The 20,095-nt window shown below is 29.8% G+C and overlaps 1 protein-coding gene and 1 non-coding gene across 2 annotated transcripts; one reads left to right on the forward strand and one right to left on the reverse strand.

The window, feature by feature from the left end:
* The first annotated feature begins 3,055 nt into the window (after positions 1-3,055).
* On the forward strand, positions 3,056-4,854 carry LOC7462969 (protein ECERIFERUM 26). The gene is made up of 2 exons (XM_024589517.2): positions 3,056-3,549; positions 3,707-4,854. Exons 1-2 carry the CDS (start codon positions 3,133-3,135, stop codon positions 4,625-4,627), a joined length of 1,338 nt encoding a protein of 445 aa, XP_024445285.1. The 5' UTR covers positions 3,056-3,132; the 3' UTR covers positions 4,628-4,854.
* A 596-nt stretch (positions 4,855-5,450) lies between these two features.
* TRNAG-UCC (transfer RNA glycine (anticodon UCC)) lies at positions 5,451-5,522 on the reverse strand. The gene has a single exon. It is a non-coding gene; the product is annotated as a tRNA-Gly (tRNA).
* Between the last annotated feature and the right edge of the window lie 14,573 nt (positions 5,523-20,095).

Genomic DNA, 20,095 nt, shown 5'->3' on the forward strand with positions numbered 1-20,095 from the left:
AGGATAAAATTGAAAAAAAAATAATATTATAAACTTTAATTGAAAGATGAAATTGAAACTAATAAAAAATTTTCAAAAGATTAAAAAAATTAAAAATTAAAAAAATAAGGGTTGAATTTTAAATACCAACAACAAAAAGGACCCAACTATAATTTTCAAGGGAAGAAAAAGAAAAGAAAAAAAAAGAGACACAGTAGCAACAAACTACCTCATCACCATTTACACATGCCACACCAATAAAAAAAAGATGTTGCGACACTTTCAACGACATGGTAGAAAGACATTATTAATCATCAGGAGATGCCACACATGTTGTCCAAAGTGCATGGGCATCTCCCACACCCCGAGGAGTGCCCTACACACACCTATACCTTTTTTGATATTTAATCAAATATCAAATTGCTCTTAAGCTGATATGGTAATAACAAAAAAAATCATTGTGAAAAGATTAAAAAGTTCCTTTAACACCATTTTTAATATTTTTTTAAGGGTATTTTGATTTATTTTTTGTCGATTTATTTTTTCTATACTTAATCAAATACCAAATTACCCTCATTTGATATGGTAATAACAAAAAAAACATTGTGAAAATATCAAATTGCCCCTTGGTGCTAGTTTGAATGTTATTGTTTTTAAGAGCATTTTGGTCGTTTTACTGTATTTTTAAACCACAAAAAGACTTATTTGCCCCCAATCAATTTAGTAGGTGACTAATTCGCCTTGTGAAAACACCTTACTGCCCCCAATAACTGATTTTAAGATTTTTGGTGTGAAGAAAAAAAAGCATTATTACATTATTTTAGTGAACAATATAAACAAATCTAATTGAACAATGATTTTTAAAAACAGATTTAGCTTTTGTTAATTCTTAAGTTGAGTTTGTTATAGATAAAGAATTTTTTTTTAATAAAAAATAATGTATCTATTTTGAGGGCTAATTAGAGTTTTAATACTCATATTATAGTTCTAGACTAGATTGTTAGCTTGCAGTACACTGCAGGTTATATATATTTTTATTAACGTGAACAAAATGTTCAAACATTACTAATATTTTTCTAGTAGAAAAAAATTTAAATTGTCTGAGGGTTGATCTGATGTGACCTGGTCGGCTTGGCGAATTTAAGGTAACCCAAACAACTGGTAAAAACATAGTTTGACTAAAAAATATTCAAGGCGACACATTTTCTTCTCAATATTAAGATGACAACATATTGGATCGACTTGAGTTAATATGTCAAATCTGCGACCTAAGTCATGAGATCATGATAACCCTATAGAAAACATATCAAAAATAATTTGGAGCCCAATTCTCAAACAACCCAAAATTAAAGGATGAAATTGAAAAACAATCATTAAAAAAAGAAAAGAAAAGAAAAGATCTAAGTCAAGTCAGTTAACCTATTAAACTCACGATCCAAGTTATAAGACCTGGATAACCCTATAAAAAAATCAAAACAAATTATAAAGTCCAATCCCCAAAAGACCCAATGTTAAAAAGGATGAAATTTAAAAAAAAACACAATAAAATAACCTAAGTTAACCTATAAAACTCATGACTTGGGTGATGAAATCGAGATAACCTCATACAAAGCAAACTAAAATAAGTCATGAAGCTCAAATTTCAATTAACTTAATTTTGAATGATGAAATTGAAAGAAAAAATGCCAGTTAAAAAAAAACATGAGTCAATGGATTAAACTGCTAAGTTCGTGACCTAAATCATAATACTAGAATAATCATATAAAATAAATTATAAAATTTATTTTATTAATAAATAAGATATTGAATGATTAAATTTAATAAAAAAATATAGAATAATAAAATAGTGTTGTATGAGATAATGCATATGAAAAACACCACCTGCATTTTAATTACTATATAAAGAGCACGTCACCGCTAAGACAACTCCTTAAATTATCTTTAATAATTTTTAATATTTATGAAATATAATCATATGCAGAGAGGGTTTAAAGAGGGGAAAGAAAGAAAAGAAAGAAATGCACATTTTATTAGTTTTTTCATGGTTTCCAACCCTGTCACACGCCTACCAATAAAATCCTAAGTAAATTAATAAAACTAACCAATTAGTCCTCATAGTTTCAAAAATTATATATTCCATCCCCATATTCTTAAGTCTTCTAATAATTTAGTCCATATGTCAATTCCTTGTTCTTTATCAATTATATTTATTTATTTTTTGAAAAATAGAACCGAGAAAAAATAAGTAGTTCAGGCATGGAAATCTGATTGGAAAAAAAAAACAGTTAAATTTAAGATGGTGAATGCTGGTCAACAGGTCAAGGGACTTTCTAAAATATGTAACACTATGGTGAAGGACTAAAGAGTTAATTTTCATAAATATTGATAAATATTGCAATAAAAACAAGAAGTGGGTGTTAAAAACCTATAGTAATTATTGATAAATATTGCAATAAAAAAAACTAGAAAATAAAAGTTATCACGGTTATTAATTCTAGTCTATTATGATAAATTCATCCCGAAAATTTATGATTTAGAACTTGATTTGAGTTGGATTTTAAACTAAATCAAAAAAGACATTAACATGAAAAACCATGATTGACCCTAGATTTTTAGTAATTTAGTTGACTCGATTAAACTCGGTTCAAATCCAATAAAGTCAACTATGAAGAATTTTTTTTTTATGCAACGAAGCAATATTTTTTTGATAAAAATGATTGATCTAAATACACCCATTGACTCAATAATTTAGACCTTTTTCTGGGTCCGTCCCTGGATCAAATCTGAAACTATGATTAATACTAATAATAATAAAAAAATTGTTAATCAAATGTTTGGAGCGGACCATGTAAATTGGATGTGAGTCTTGTTAGATGCGATCTCTGAAAAGGATCATGTATATTGCCGATGGTGAAAGATTATTAATTAATTCGAGTAATTAATCAAGGATATATATCCCACTACGCAATCTAATCGAATAGTTTTCATGAATGGCTCATGAAAAAACCATTTCCACAAATGCACGAAGGTTGTTTTTTCAGGTAGCCATAAAACAAGGAACCCCCCAAAGCTCCATTCCACCATCTCTGCCTATAAACTGCACTCTCAAGATCTACCAAAAATCACTCCAAGTCTCTAGCATCCTTCCTAGAAATGGCTGATATCACCTACATTTGCAAACGCACTGTTGTTAGCACAAAACCAGTGCAACCAGGAAAACACTGCTCGCTTTCAGTTTTAGATCGCCTTATGGAACAAAACCACCTAAGATCTGTGTACTATTTTCGAACCCCAGGAGGGAGGGAGCCTGGAGAATTAACCAAGAAGCTAAGAGAGTCTCTGTCTGAAATGCTTACATGTTTTCCTATAGTGACAGGCAGGCTGTTGAAGGACCCGAAAGGTCATTGGTTGATCAAGTGCAATGATGCTGGCGTAAGAATGGTGGAGGCTAGAATAAAAGGAAGTGTTGAAGACTGGTTAAAGAGTGTAGATAGAGAGAAGGAGCTTATGCTTGTTCACTGGGAAGAAATGTACCATAAGCCTTATTTTTGGTCTACCTTCTATGTTCAGGTGAAAAAGAAAGTCTCTCTTGATCAATGGCTAATTAAACATACGTTCCATTTTATGACATTTTTTTTCTTGTTAGAATTTCATGTGTGATTGGGATTTATCATTGCTAAAACCCTGTAAGAAATTAGGGTTCTGCTCATTTTTTATTGCCTTTCAGATAACTGAATTTGGCGAAGGTGGACTAGCAATTGGCTTGAGCTGCTTTCACCTGCTAGCTGATCCCACTTGTGCCACCATGTTCGTTAAGGCCTGGGCCGACGTGACACTCACCGGGAAAATGCTCAACCCTCCTCTTTTCCATCAGCTGCCGCCTCGAAGACCTGGCAGGAAGAATCCCAACCACGAGCCTTACATGGAGTTGATCAATTGCTATAAACCTATTGCTGATAAAACAAATTTGGTATCTGACACAAAGCATGCGACTATTGCTCTTGCATTTTCGGACCCTATGGTCCGAGCTTGCATGGCAAATGGTCAAGCCATGAACGCATTCGATCAGTCTAGCCCGTCACCATTCGAGGCACTGGCCGGGTTATTTTGGGTTTGTATAAGCAAATTGAAAGGAGCAGGAGACGGTCTTATAGACATGTCTATATGTTTAGACATGAGAAATGTGCTGCACCTGGATAATGGATTTTTCGGAAACTGCATGGTATATAACAAAGTTAACTCAAAGTCCTTAAAAGAACACAAGTTATCGGATGTTGCTAAGGCAATCGGAGAAGTCATGGCAAAAATGGACAATGATGGGATCACTGACTTGATCGAATGGCTTGAACATAATGATTATCAATCTCCTCCTCCGATGAATGGCTGTGAACTCATGTGTGCTAGCTTGGAAGCCGTGGACCCCTATTTAGCTGTGTTTGAAGAAGGATTTGTCCCAATTCGTGTGTCCTCCTATGTGGAACCAGTTGTGGGGGCAGGACATGTTTTGGTCCTTCCATCGCCGCCGTGCGAGGGTCCATTGAGCAGGACAGTCATGGTTACACTCCCAGAAGATGAGGCGGCTAGACTATGTGAAGATGATCTCATTCTGCATTTCTCTCCTACTATTTTAATGGGGGTGAATAATTAACAGTATGCTGAAAAGCTAACAGCTTGCTTAGCACTAGTTATTATCAGAACTCCCAGAAAAGCTCTTCGAAGTTTGTTGGATGCTAAACTTTATCCATAATTATTGCATATGGATATTGCTGATATCAGTTTGGATATTGTCAGTGATCATAATTAAGTTTCTCGAGTTGTTCATTTCAGGTTTCAAATTTAGCAAGATTAATTGGAAATATCAATTACCATTCTAAATTTCTCTATTTTATACATTTCCGTTTTCAAGTGGTCAACGACCTGTAGTTGGAAGTGGTGAAATGCAATCGACTGGCACCACATCTACAGCATCTCTCAAGCCTTCCAAATACCATGACCTTCCCATCAGCCAACCTATCATGAGCATGCCATGACCTTCCAACCTATCATGACCAGGCTCTGGATATCCTGTTTGGAAACATGGTATAAATTATATTTTTTAAAATTTTAATTTTTTTATTTAAAATAAATTTTTATATATTTTTAGATCATTTTAATGAGCTGATATTAAAAATAATTTTTAAAAAATAAATTATTTTTATTTTAATACATTTCTAAATAAAAAACACTTTAAACCACTGGCATAATTCCAAACACATAATCTTGCAACCAGTTCTTCAAACCAATTGGATGGAAGAAAAAAATGAAAAGGTGATCTTCTCTTAATTGGCATTAGCTGCTTAAGAACAAAGCTCTATATTGAAATGTTTTTGAAAGTCTGGATTGAAAGTAAGAGTTTTAAGACTCCAGGGGCCAAAATGAAATTTTAAAGGAAGAGTTTAGTGAGATCAAATAAGAGAAAAGAAATGCAAAAGTGCGTCTGCCGGGAGTCGAACCCGGGTCTATTGCTTGGAAGGCAATTATCCTAACCGTTGGACTACAAACGCTGCTTTTGTACTCAACCCGAGGGTCACTAAATAATATCATATAATGTTTTGATACTGGAGAGTGATAGTCAGCAAGTCAACCCACTCGAAAGTTTCAGTCGACTGGAGAATTTCATGGTTCTTTTCTTGTTGCCAAAATTAAAAAAAAAACTGTTTATTTAATTGTTCATGTACAATGAACCAGGTTTATATATATATATATATATATAGGTTTGTGGGCTAAACTAATGGACTACAAACATGGGCTTAATTTAACGAGCCCTTGGGCCTCACAAGAGAGCAATAGGAATCTGAAGAGACAATGACAGAAAGTAGGAAAAGAGAATGAGAATTCTGTCCAGCACAAGGTGCGGCAGCCCTCGTCTTTATTATTAATAGTGGTTTGCTTTGCTTTTTCTTTTTCTTTTTTTTAATTAATGTTTTCTTTTAATATTAGTTTTTTTTCTATTTAATTATTATATTCTCGTAATACAAATTTTAAGTTTGACTGATTGAGCTGATTTAATGGGTTAACCCGATTAACTTAGATTTTTTTTAATTTCATCATTTAATATTGATTTGATTGAGAAAATTAAATTTCATAATTTGTTATGTATACTTTTCATTAGGTTATCCTGATCTCATGAACAAAAATAGTGCTTAATGGATTAATCCGAGTAGACTCGAGTTATTTTTTGTGTCTTTTATTTAATTGATTTTTTTAAAAAATTATCATTCAATATTGGATCGTTTGAGAATTAAGTTTCATAATCTATTTTAATTCACTTTTTATGAGAATATCTTAATCTCGCGATCAAGGTCACGGGTTTTGGTATTTTAACCTTGGTTAAATCAAGTCGTTTTTTAATTTTCTTTCTAAGAGTTTATATCAGTCTTATGATCTGGGTCACGTGTCCTTGAACATTAGACTTGCTTTTTATTAGGTTGTCTTCGTCTTATGACCCAAGTCACGGGTTTGGCAGGTTAACACAATTGACTCATTCTCTCTCTCTCTCTCTCTCTCTCTCTCTCTCTTAATTGACTTTTTTTTCAATTTCATCAATTTATACTGTGTGTTGATTGAGAATTAGGCTTCGTGATTTGTTTTGGTTTGTTTTTCATTAGGTTATCCTGATCTCATGACTCAGGAATAGTGCTTAAAGGTTAACTCAGGTTGACTTAACTTATTTTTACGTCATTTTTTTAATTAAGAATTTTACAAATTTCGTCGTTAAATATTAGGTTCGACACGGGTGATTGAAAATCGAGTTTTATAATATTTTTTTATTTTCTCTTTATGGGTTTATCCTAGTCTCAAGACCAAAGTCGCGGATTTGATAAGTTAACCCGGGTTAAATCAGGTAATTTTTTAAAAAACATTTCTATAAGGTTATCTTGGTCTGATGACCCGGGTCATGAATTTGGTGGATTGACTTGGGTTATTTTTTATGTTTTTTAATTGATTTATTTTTTAATCTCATCTTCAATATTCAATATTGGGCTGGTTGGGGATTGGAATTCATAATTTGTTTTCATGAGGTTTTCTCGGTCTTATGACCTAGGTTTCAAGCTTGACATGTCAACTCGGGTCATTCTTTTAGGTCATTTTTAATTGATTTTTTTTAATTTCACCCTTCAATATTGAGTTGATTGGGAATTAGGCTTCATAATTTATTTTAATTTGTTTTTTTATAGATTATCATAGTATCATAACCCAGGTCACGAATTTGACACGTTAATCTGGGTTATCCCAAGCAAGGTTGTCAAAAACGCTTTTTTGACACGACACGGAACATACAATATAAACTCGACTCGTAAACTCGAATCGTAAAATCATAAAATCGGAAGTAAAATTTTTTAACTAAAAATCGTAAAATCGCAAGTAAAATATTTTAACTAAAATCGTAAATCGTAAGTAAAATATTTTAAACAATACAAATATCCAAACATCTTAAAATACATAATTCAAATAAAAGTAAAATAAACAATATAAATATCCAAACATCTTAAAATACATAATTCAAATAAAAATTCATACATGTCCATAGTATTTCAATAACTAAAAGTTAACACACCTAAAACAAACAGTCTGTAGGTGTGTCATGTAAACTAAACACACCCTCATTGCCTTTGTCTCTCTCATTATTCCTAAAACAGTCATCAAAATCATTACCATCTAAAGGATTATTACTGCTACTACTAGTACCAGCACCGATATTAGGAACATTAGTGCTACTACTAGTACCAGGACCAACACCAATATTGTCAACAATATTTAACTCCAAGCTCCTTGAATTATCTGGATTAACATCATTCTGAATCTCTAAATCATCTTCAGTTCCATGACACTCCATCCCAACATTATTAAGATTTTCTTCATCATCACTTTCATCTTCTTTACCGTTTTTCCTTCGTGTTGCACTATCAATGACACCAAGCAAATCAAAGTTGGATGAACCATCATGTTTCTCTCCCTCGGTTATCCAATCATCATCAGATGAGAGATGATAAAAAACTTCACCAAAATCATTAGCTTGCCTTTTGACTTGGTTATCATTTAATTTTGGATTGCACATTACAAATACCAAGTCATTCATTTTTTTCTGGTGCAAACGATTTCTTCGTTTTGTATGAACCTATGTAAGCAATTCAAATTAATACCATATAAGATTCTTATAAAATATAAAAACATTAAAATTAAAAAGGAAAAAACTTACCATCTCAAATGCACTCCAATTTCGCTCGCATCCAAATGAACTACAAGTCAAGCTTAGAACTCGAATTGTAAATTTTTGTAGCTCTGGACATTCATCCCCATAAGAATCTCACCATTTAGCTGGAGTCTTTTTATCCCTTGTTATCTTGGCAGCCTCAATACCGAACAACCCACTTGTATCCTTGAATGAATCAAGTTGCAAGTCAATTTTACACCTTTCACTTGCATCGGGCACCATCATTTCTAAGCATTGATATAATCTAATTTTAATATTGACATTAACTTTAAAATTAGAATTATAATGATAATGAGGATTCAAATAATATGCTGCAGCATGTAAAGGTATGTGAAGTTGAAGTTCCCATCTTGCATCAATGATATTCCATATAGGCATATAACTACAAACGAAAAATAAGAATATTATCATCAACATTACATGACCTAGTTGGTAAACATTATAATCAACTGATAGTAGTAAATAAATAATTAGCAAGATATATAATCAATACCTTTTTTTCACAGAACCAAAATTCACTTGTATCTTCTCTTTTGTTTGATCCATTGCTTCATATATAAAACCCATAGCTGGTTTCTCATCTGAATCAACTAATCGAAGAAATTTTATCAGAGGATATGTTGTCTTAATACATGTAGTAACATCATGCCAAAACTTGCTGTCCAAAACACAACTTTGAATTCGCTTCCCTTCTTCTGTTTTTGAAAACCTACATGACCTCCATTGGATGAAAGTAAACATTATCATCAATTGTATCTTACAATCACTCAAACATCCAAGAGTTAAGTATGCAGTAGCAAATCTAGTGGCAGCAGGCCTAATCAAATCCTTTCTTTTTGTAAAATGTCTGAGCATGGAAATGAGAATAGTTCTTGAATATATGTATGAGGTGATTCTCCTCCCATTAGCAATAGTTACTTGATGGACCTCTAGTTTCTTCTCAAAATCTTCCAATATCAAGTCAATACAATGGGCAGCACATCGTGTCCAAAACAATCTTTTTCTTTTTCCCATCAACAATTGTCCTGCTGCCTTATAATTTGCAGCATTGTCAGTGACTACTTGCACCACATTTTCCTCTCCAATCCTCTCCACAATAGCATCCAACATCTCAAATACTTTATCAGCAGTCTTGGATATATTAGAGGTATCTACGGATGATAAAAAAAAATTATCCCTTTAGGACTATTAACTAAAAAGTTGCAAATAGAACGCCTTTTCTTATCAATCCATCCATCAGAATTTATTGAGCACCTGTTTTTTTTCCATTCTAACTTGTACTCCTCAAGCAAGTTGATCGTGTGATCTACTTCTTGCTTCAAATACTTCTCTCTAATATCATGGTAGGATGGAGGTTTAAAACTTGGCCCATGTTTTGCAACCAATTCAAGTGCCTTAACAAATTCAGGGTTTTTCACACAGTTAAATGGAATTGCATTGGTGTAGAAAAATCTTGCAATTTGTCGACATGCTTCTTCTCTAAGATCCTTTTTTAGCAGCTGATTGATGGTGGTTTGTGTACTTCCACTCCCACTTGCTACTCTCTTTCCTTTGTCCACTGAGGTAATTTCATTCCCTTCATCATTATCTTCATCTTTTCCAATATATTGGAAAGCTTTTCTTTTCTTCTCAGATGCTTCTTGATTTTTCACCAGAACATTCAAAATTAGCTTCTTTACATCTTCTGGTACTTGCTGGCATGACTCAATATCCTTTCGAGTGCAAGCCAAATGATGCTTGAAACGATAAATGCCTCTAGTAATAATTTTCTGACAAAACTTGCACTGCACTCCTTTTGAATTCTTGTCAACATCTATACCATATTGTAATCCCATGTCAAGTCTATTGCCACTTGTAGTTTTTTTAGATGTCATGTATCTTATAGTTCAAGAATCATTTGTTTCTTGCAGTTCAATCATTTGTTTAAGAATAACAAATATGGGAAACTATTCTAGTGAGACAAAAAAGGCAACTATTCTAGTACCCTACAGTTCAGCATAGATTTTAAGCAGATGGTCACAACAAGAATACAAGCTGCATGGATGTCATTTAAAGCTGGAAAGAATACAGTGCAAACCAAATATCACTAAATCAAAGCCTTGCAGGATGATATCATTTGAGAGATGTAGTCCGCTTTGCCAGTTTTCTTCTACCATTCAGATTCTAACAGGAGCTCATTTTAAAGCAACCAGACAACAAAATTATGAGAGAAACTAACTTAAAATTGCTTGATGCTTGCTAAAACACCTAAGACCCCAAATGTGCTGAAACGTAAGCCCCTAAACTCTTTATTTCACCGAGAACATATTTAGTTTGTTCACTGAATGTGGGGCAATAGATATCGATGCTAGTTGCAGAAAGCTACATACAGGTCTTTATCAATTACTGCCAAAAAAGGCTCTTATCAAATTCAAGCTCAAAACCTTTAGACATCGGTGAATTAGCATTTTACTGCAAAAGGCATTCCAAGACTACCTATCCAGTAATACACAAAAAGCCTAGATAAATTAAATGCAAAAGGCATTCCAAACAGGTGCATCAATTGCCCTAAAGTTTGCAGTTTTTGGATTTACAGAATACCTGCAATCCTGGAAATTGGAATGCTTCGTTGCTTCCTTGCTTCGCTGAATCGTTGTCTATGCAGATTGCAAAATTACAGAATCTGCAACACCAAAGCAAGCAAGATCAAACAGAGCATGGGTGAACATTAAAAGAAATCACAACACACAGCAGTAAACCATTGTTAGAAAGCTTCACAGAAGTTGCACACGAAATTACTAGCAGCAGTGCAGCACCACTCCCCTTTCGAAAAAATACCCAGAAGCAAACCACTTAATTGTAGAATATCTAGAAGATAAACATAGATTCACAGCATACCCAGATCATTTTTTTGTCTCTAATCACCACCATTAGACAGAAAAAAACAAAGAATGGGATTGGGAATCAATTCTTACCTTCATCTCGCCAAGAACGCTTCGGATCGGGGGCAAAGTGATTTCTTAATTTGCTGGGGAAAGGGGAAAGGGAAAAGGGAAAGGGAGTCAGGGAAAGTGTGAGACAGGGACGAAGACGAAGTCACAGGTGGGGTGAGGGTGGTAGGGTGGGATTTGGGAAAGAAAAGAGATGCAATCCACTGAGTCAAAATTGTTTGCATTTCTAATTTTGCATTCGGTGACATTTTGGTTAAATCGTGAAAACGTAACGTGTTTAATGTTTTTTGCGATTTCACGTATTTTATGCGATTTTAACCCGTTTTTATGCGATTTTACTGATTTTCGATTTTTGTCCCCGTTTCTGCACGTTTTATGGGGTTTAACTAGTAAAATCGTACGATTTTACGAGTTAAAACGCATTTTTAACAACTATGATCCCAAGTGAATCTAATATGTTGTTATTTTAATATTAAGAAAATATATCATTTTAAAATTTTATTTAGTCAAATATTGTTTTCACGGGTTGTATGAGTTGTTTTTTGAACTAGTAAAGTCAACCGGTTTATATCGAATAAAGTCTCCCATGATTTAATTTTTTTTCAACTATAAAAAAAAATATTAACAACATTTAAATATCTTTTTGTCGAAGAACCATCTCAACCTATAGATATGATTTATATTATTTTCTAACATATTCTCTCAAGTGAAATCTCTTTGGGCTTGAAATTTATATAAGCTCACATTATCTTGTGTTTGATTTTTATTAAATAAATGGAGATGGTGAGATTTGAACTCGTGATCGTTTGATCATCAAGACTCTAATACCATATCGAAGAACCATCTTAACCTATAAATTTAAATTGTTAAATAAAATTATAAGATATAATTTATGTTATTGTCTATATCTTTAAAAAAAACTGACTTAAAGCATAGCATATGGTTTAATGATTTGGTATAACAACGAAATCACACTTTTAGCATCACTCTCTGTAACGTACGGTTTTTAAATCTTGAAATTGACCTTTCAAATATTTTACATGGCTCGTAAATTTGGCTTCCAAATTTTATTGGTCATCAACAGGTTCAGTTTAATGCCATACCACAACTAATTTCATTTTCAAGAAATAGCATTTACAAGAATTTATTTCACTATATTTAATAAATATATGCTAGAATTATATCCTTAATAAGATTGTTTAAAAAAACTTAATCTTAATTAATATATAAATTAATAAAAAAAAAACAAGAAAACTGTATCATAACTCCGATCTTCCCTTCCATCTTCACTAGCTATACTCATCAAGTTACTCACTCGCAGCTATCGCAGCAATGAAAGAAGCAGTGAAGAGGGAGCTTGGACCCTCAATGGATGACTGATCTTATTGATAGAGGTAGGAGAAGTGTTAACATCAACATTTCAAAAGTTCAAAAGATGCAAGAATATTTTGTAGTCTCATAACCCGGATCACAATTTAACATGACAATCCAGGTTGACCTCAAGTCAATTTATTATATTATTATCTTAATATTAAAAAAAATATATCATTTTATTTTTTTAATCAAACAATGCTTTATAGGTTGTTCGGGTTGTTTTTGAACCCGCAAAGTTAATTAAGTCACATTGGATCAACTCCCACACAGTTTAATTTATTTATTTTCACTAGAAAAGAAACATTAGTAACATCTATTTTTTTTAACATTCAAGAAAAATTTGACCCCATCCGCATTGCAACGCAGGTCAATAATCTAGTCTATATTGTAGGATTTCTACAATATACTATATGTAAATATATGGTATTAATATACATGAGCATATGCATAACTCCTAAGTATACCATGATAAAAGCCAGAGCTTAATTAATTTAGTATTTGAATATTAAATAATAATATAAATTATTTATAGAGATTTACTCAATAATTTAAAATTTTGAATTGAAAAGTTAATTATTAAAGAGGTGATGAGTTGAAATTTCACATGTATTTTTATTTTTTTAATTAAATTAAAAATTAAATATAAAATAATAATAAATATATACAAGTTTTAAGTTTGAAAAAGATTCCTTTTCAAATATAAATAAAAATAAAAATTAGGATATGGACGCCGCGAGCATGTCAACGTAGCTGCCTATGGTTTTGATCATAGTTTTAAGACCCGACCCGGTCCAAGACCCGGGTTCCGGGTTTTGATCGGGTCACCGGGTTGGCCGGGTCAGTTCTTTTTTTTAAATCAAAACGACGTCATTTTAGTAAAAAACAAAAAAAATCAAAAGTCAACGGGTTTGCAACCAGGTCTTGACCGGGTCGTCGGGTCAACTTGTCGGGTCAGCCAGGTCACACCGGGTTTTTCCTTCCCCTATTTTTTATTCAACTCGTCCCGGTTCCAGTCCCGGATCGGCCGGGTCCCCGGTCGACCCGCCGGGCCGGGCCGGGTTTCAAAACTATGGTTTTGACAAGGCGAATCAAAATCTGCAGATGGGCTTATAGTGGTTTCAATCAACCCACTTGGATGGATGCGTGTACTCTAAATAATACTAAGTTGCACTTCAGAATTAATTTAATTTATTTTTATTAAAAAAAAATTATGTTTTTAAATTATTTTAATAAGTTGATATTAAAATAATTTTTAAAAAATAAAAAATTATTATTTTAATATATTTTTAAACAAGAAATATTTTAAAAAACAATTGCTAGTATATTTTAATCATCCCGTAACAATTATAAGGTTAAATATTATAAGATATGATTGATTAAAATAAAAGTATTGACTATAAACCCACAGATTTATTTTATTTTTTCCGGATCCATGGGGATTTTGCACACATGGTCCGAGCACTACGGTGCTTTGAATCTAATCTTTTTACAGCCATGGTTAGCTACCTATAGATAGCTGGATATGTTGTCGTTGTGTGCATGAGTGGCATTTATCCTATTTTTTTTTTATGAGAGCTTACCATTTTCTTTCGTGTTGTTTATGCCATGGAGAGTGATTTTGTGTTTTCTAATTTTTTTTTACCATCAATAAAAAAATATGTTTTTTTAGCTTATTTTCAAGAACTTTTTTTTTATTATTTTGGGTGGAGTATATTTTTTAGATGTTATAAAAGATTCAAAAATATTATGTTATTTGTTGATTATATCAAATTTAATCTTCAATATTTTGATTGATATATATTTTGTTTTATATTTTATTTTATTTTAATTTTGTCCTTTAGAGTTTTATTTAATTTGATTTTTATATTAACTCTAGTCTTTACTTTTTTATATTATTTTTTTCTCTTATTCTTTGTCTTAATTGAAATTTTTTATCTATCAAGCTTCGTTTTTATTCTTTTATTGTTATCAAGATTTGAAATAATTTATGAAATTAGATTTTTTTTATTTTTCATCATCTTTTAAATTTTTTATCTATTAGATTTAGTCTCGATTCTTTGGATTGTTATTTGTTTATTTGAAATAATTTATGTATGAAATTGGATTTTTTTTCATTTTTCATCATCTTTCAACCTTTTTATATGTCAAATTTAGTCCCTATTATTTTAATTGTTATTTTTTTTATTTGAAATAATTTATGAAAATAGATTTTGTTTTCAATTTCATACTCCTTCAATTTTTTTATCTATCAATTTTAGTATTTAGTTTTTTAGTAAAACTGAAAAAAAAAATTAAAACGTTAATAAGTAATTTTTCAGCTTATTTTTCATTGTATAACCAAACACTTGAAAGTATTTTTTAATTTATTTTTCATGATACTATCATACATAAAAAAAAAAATCAATCAACTTTCCATGAAAACCATTTAAAAAAAAAACTATTTTTCAAGTCTGAAATAAAAAAGAAAAAGAAACATATGTTTGAAGTAAAAATACGGTGGTAGGCATTACCATCAAATCATATATTATTTAGTGAATGTCTGGAGTGCATTTAATTTTTTTTTAAAAAGTAATTTAAAAATATATTTCATTTAAAAAACATTAAATTACTATTTATTTTAAATATTTTTTAATAATTTTAATATATCGATATCAAAATAAAAAATACTTTTAAAAATTACCATATATTGTAATTTCAAACATAATCTGTTCAACACGGTTGGTACAATATCTTTAATAACCTAAACTTTGTAAATCACATGTTACATGTCAACGTAAATGGAAAAATTATGGCATTATCCATCTTATGTTATTTTTTTCACTAGGCTCGCGTGATGACATAAGATGGATATAAATATATGTCAATAAAAGAACTTTTATTAAGCATGTAAAAATATTCCATTTGTTATTAGAGAATTATATATATATATATATATATATATATATATATATATATGTTTATTAATTTTAAGATTTGTCAAGCAAAAGTACTCTATATAAAGAAAAGGAGTTTAGCACATGAATTATGATGGTTAATAATAATATATTCCTAGTTGAAATAACTTTATTATTCATTATTTTTTCTTTCACGAATGTATTTAATATTATAATGTATGTTATTTTTTAAAATTATTTTTTATTTAAAAATATATTCAAATAAATTTTTAGAGTTTTTTTATTTTTAATATCAGCACATTAAAATTATAAAAAATAATAAAAAATATTAGTTTAATTTTTTCCAAGTAAAATGTAATTTAAAAAAATATTTTAAAATGAAAAATATTCCACTCCCAGAAACAAAAATTACCTAATTTCAAACACTTAGTAACAGCAATCACTAAAGGTTGCCAATCAAGAAAACAGAAAAAGGAAACTTTAAATAAATTAGTTTCGTAATGATTAGAGTTCATCATTAACATCTCATGCCCTAATGCTTTTATGGAAATTAATCGATCAATGTCGTCCTTTTCTAGGACAACAAAATCTCCTAGACAACATGGAGAATCTGTTACCTAACTCGTTAAAAGACACTTACCTGAAAATATATAGGCAAAAGCTATGGTTTCTAAAAAAATTATTTATTTATGTTTTTAAATTGTTTTATTGTGTAGATATTAAAAAAAATTTAAAAATTATTTTAATATACTTTCAGCCCTGTTTGTTTTTGTGTTTCAAAAGTATTTTTGAAAAAATTTAAATTTTTTTTATTTTTTCTTTACTTCAAATTAATATTTTTTTGGTGTTTTTAGATCATTTTAATGTGCTGATGTCAAAAATAATTTTTTTAAAAAATATATATTATTTTGATACTTTTTTAAATAAAAAATACTTTTAAAAAATAAGCACAATCATATTTTAAAACACACAATAAAAAACTTAAAAAAATCAAATAATCAATAGAAATAGAAAAAACATCACCAAACTCTACTAAGCAATGATTTCTCTTTCTTTTGGCACCCTCAAAAGGAGAGAGGTCTCATTCCCTAGGAGAGTGTTTAAGATTTAATAATACTAATAATTAAAAATGTAATTATTATATATTTTACGTTGAAGCAAGCACATAAATAAGTTCTATAGGCTTTTTTTCCTTATTTATTTTCCCTTTGGGTGCTCTAGATTTAACGTTTCATGCCCAAGAACCTATCTCTTTTGTTTCATTAAATTAAATAAAATGCCTAGAGTAAATCCACATTAATTATATTAATTAATTTGTTCATTTTAATGTTACTAATAATAGAAAAATGAATAAAAAAAATTATTTCCACCTCTTCTATAAGCTTTGCTTATAGATTTTCTGTGTTCATATGGCCAGCAATCATTTATTAGAAAAAAATAAATAAATAAATAAAGGTTGAGCAGATCATAATATTGTTTCATTAATTGTGTTGCAATTTATTTTGTTTAAAGCTACAAGGGTGCAGATATGATTCGGTGGAGACCCACGTGAAGACATGCATTTGCATGTACAGACAAGATCTTCCTTCTGGGATTTGGTACAGCTAGGCAGATTGATCTGAACCGTCGATTCTGTAGAATCAAAATCCCACCAGGAGTTTTGACCTGGAGCTGTTGATGATGAATCTTCCCTCACCTTCGCATTTAAAATTGAACTTCTTTCAAAGCCAAAGTACTGATCCGATTTAAGATTTAGGTTTTGGGTTTCTTCCGATATGTTTTAAATAAAAATTAAAATATTAAAGTAATATTGTTTTCAATAAAAAATTTAGAATTGATATAATAAGGTTCTAATAAAATAAGACAAGATCAATTGAGTTAGCTATATTTAATTAAATTAACTCAATTTAATTATGTTAACATTCAATATTATTGTGGTTGACTTTTTATCACAGATTAGAAAATATTATTAATTAATATCTTATATTACTATGTTTTTAATTCATAGTACCTTCCTATAAATGTATTATTTAATTTTAGTTTACTATAATTTATAAATAATGCAATGTAAAATAGAAATCTCAGTAAGTTAGAGATCAATATTTGAAACTCATGGTAAACTTATAGAGAAATTAATATCTGCGGTCATAAATTATATCAGATAATTATAAAAGGCTTCATTTGATTTAAAAATTAAAATAATAAAATGATTCCATGTTTTAGTTTTTAACTTCTAGTTTTTCTTAAACCCAATTAAATAATGATAAAAATTCTTGTTATTTTTCTAAAAAACCTTCGAAGAAATCCCAGAGTTCTTTGGGAATTTGGCTTTGCTTCCCTACTACAAGTAACTTTCGTAATTAACTAGATAATTGGTTATCGATGTTACGGTTTATATTATTTTTTTAATATAAATAAATATTTAAACATTGCTACATGTTTTATAGTAAAAAAAAATTAAATTGTATGAGAGTTAATTTAACATGACCTGGTCAATTTGACAAGTCTAAAAATAATTTGGATGACTGTTAAAAATATAGTTTGACTAAATAAATTTTCAAGACTTATTTTTCAAAAAAAAAATATTGATACAAAAATATATTGGATTAATCCAGTTAAATTTAGATTAACATGTCAAATCTGTAACCCGGGTCACAAAAATAGGTTGACCAAAAGAAAATAAATCAAATTAAATTATGAAATTCAATTCTCAATCAACACAATGTTGAATGATGAAATTAAAAAAATAATAATTAAAAAAGACAAGAAAATGACCCCGAGTTAACTCGGGTTAAATTGTCTATTCCGCAACTCGGGTAATTAGACCACAATAACTTTATAAAAAGCAAATTGAAAAAAATCATGATGCCTAATTTCAAATCAATCAAATATTAAAAGATAAAATTGAAAATAAATCAATAAAATATAAGACAAAAAAACTCAAGTTAATCTACAAAATCTGTAACTTGGGTTGTAAGACCGATTAAAAAAATCCAGCATTAAAAGATGAAATTAGAAAAAAAACTAAACATTAAAACAATAAAAAAAGAAAATAGCATTGAAGAAAACGATGCTTTATAATAGGAGAATAGTAAATTCCTCTTCTCATTTAGTTTTTGTTAACTAGATTAATAGTCGGTGCTTTGCCACAGGCCAAATCAATTTCTTTATAGCGTAAAAAATGATGCTAAAGCGTTGCCATTGTATTTTAAAGAATAAAAAACTCAACATAATAAAAAGAAAACTAAAAAAATAATGATCATCAAACCCTAGGAATTAAATTGTAGAATGATGAAATCAGGAAAAAAATCAGTGAAAAAAACAAAGCACCAACAAAACCAAGTGAGATTATCAAAACCCACGAGTAGTATCATGTGGACATGATAATACAATAGAAGAAAAAACATATGTATAAAAAAAAGTTTAATTTAAAAAAGAAACAAATTTTGAAAGACAAAATAAAAAAAAAAAACTTCTAAAAAAACATGAGCCACTTGGATATAGTTCTCACCTAAATCATGAGATAGGGATAACCTAATTGAAAAGAAAATTTAAAAAAATAATGAAGTTTATTTTTTAAAATGAACAACTTCAAAGGATGCAAATATGAAAGAAAACAACGTCAAACCGTGTTAACTTTTAAACCCATGACTTTAGGTAGTGTCTAAATTGGAAGCACTGTAATTGGAAAGCAACTATTTAAAAACTTGGCTCAACTTGACGGGTTGACCTGTGTTCCAGGTGACCCTTGGCTTAGATCGACCCGAGTTTCAAAAGAAATTAGAGGAGAATTGATCTAGTGTAATACAGTAAAAAACCTGGGTTGACCAATATTTCAGTTAACTCGAGGAAAATTGAATCAAAACAGGGTCAAGCCATGTTTATTATTTTCCTTTTTTTAAAAAAAATTGTATCATTTTGATTTTTTTATAAAACAAAAGGATCTAGTTGACCTAAGTTAGCTCAAACCAACCCACTTGATTTGTGACCCGATAATTGTCCAGGACTGACTATTAGATAGGGCCTAAAAACAATGTGAAAAATCAAGGAGACCAAATCCCAATAAATAAAATTTCGAATGATGAAAAAAATAAAGGATAAAAAAATAGCAATTAACAGAAGAAGAACCTTATTTGAAATTTTTTTTTGAAAAGATAAACTAAAATTTTGAATTTAAGGGTAAAACTGAAAAAAATCAAATTAAAAAATAAATTGAAAATAAAAAAATAAAAATCAAGAGAATGAGGAAAAAAAATTTAAAAAATAAAAAATCAAGATTATGAATCTAAGGATGAAATTGAAAATAAATTAAAATTTAATAAAAAAGCTCAAAACATTGAGGGTCAAACCTTAAATATATAAAAAATATTGATCTAAAGAGTAAAATTAAAAAGAAAAATTAAATTTATAAAAACATCCAAAACACAAAAACCAAAGAAAACCAATTTCCAACGATCCTAATGATGATAAATGAAGTTTTTACAAATAACTAAAGTCAACTCGATCCAACCTTCAGAATTTGTAACACGAATCATGAGGTCGGATCACAACGTAAAAAGAAAACTTGAAAAAAATAAAAATATAAAATTCTAAACCAATCAAAATAATTAAGGATAAACTTGAAAAAAAATTAAAAAAAAAGATTTTAAAAAATATAAATTTAA

This window comes from Populus trichocarpa, chromosome 18, assembly GCF_000002775.5.
Source record: "Populus trichocarpa isolate Nisqually-1 chromosome 18, P.trichocarpa_v4.1, whole genome shotgun sequence".
Lineage (NCBI taxonomy): Eukaryota > Viridiplantae > Streptophyta > Magnoliopsida > Malpighiales > Salicaceae > Populus > Populus trichocarpa.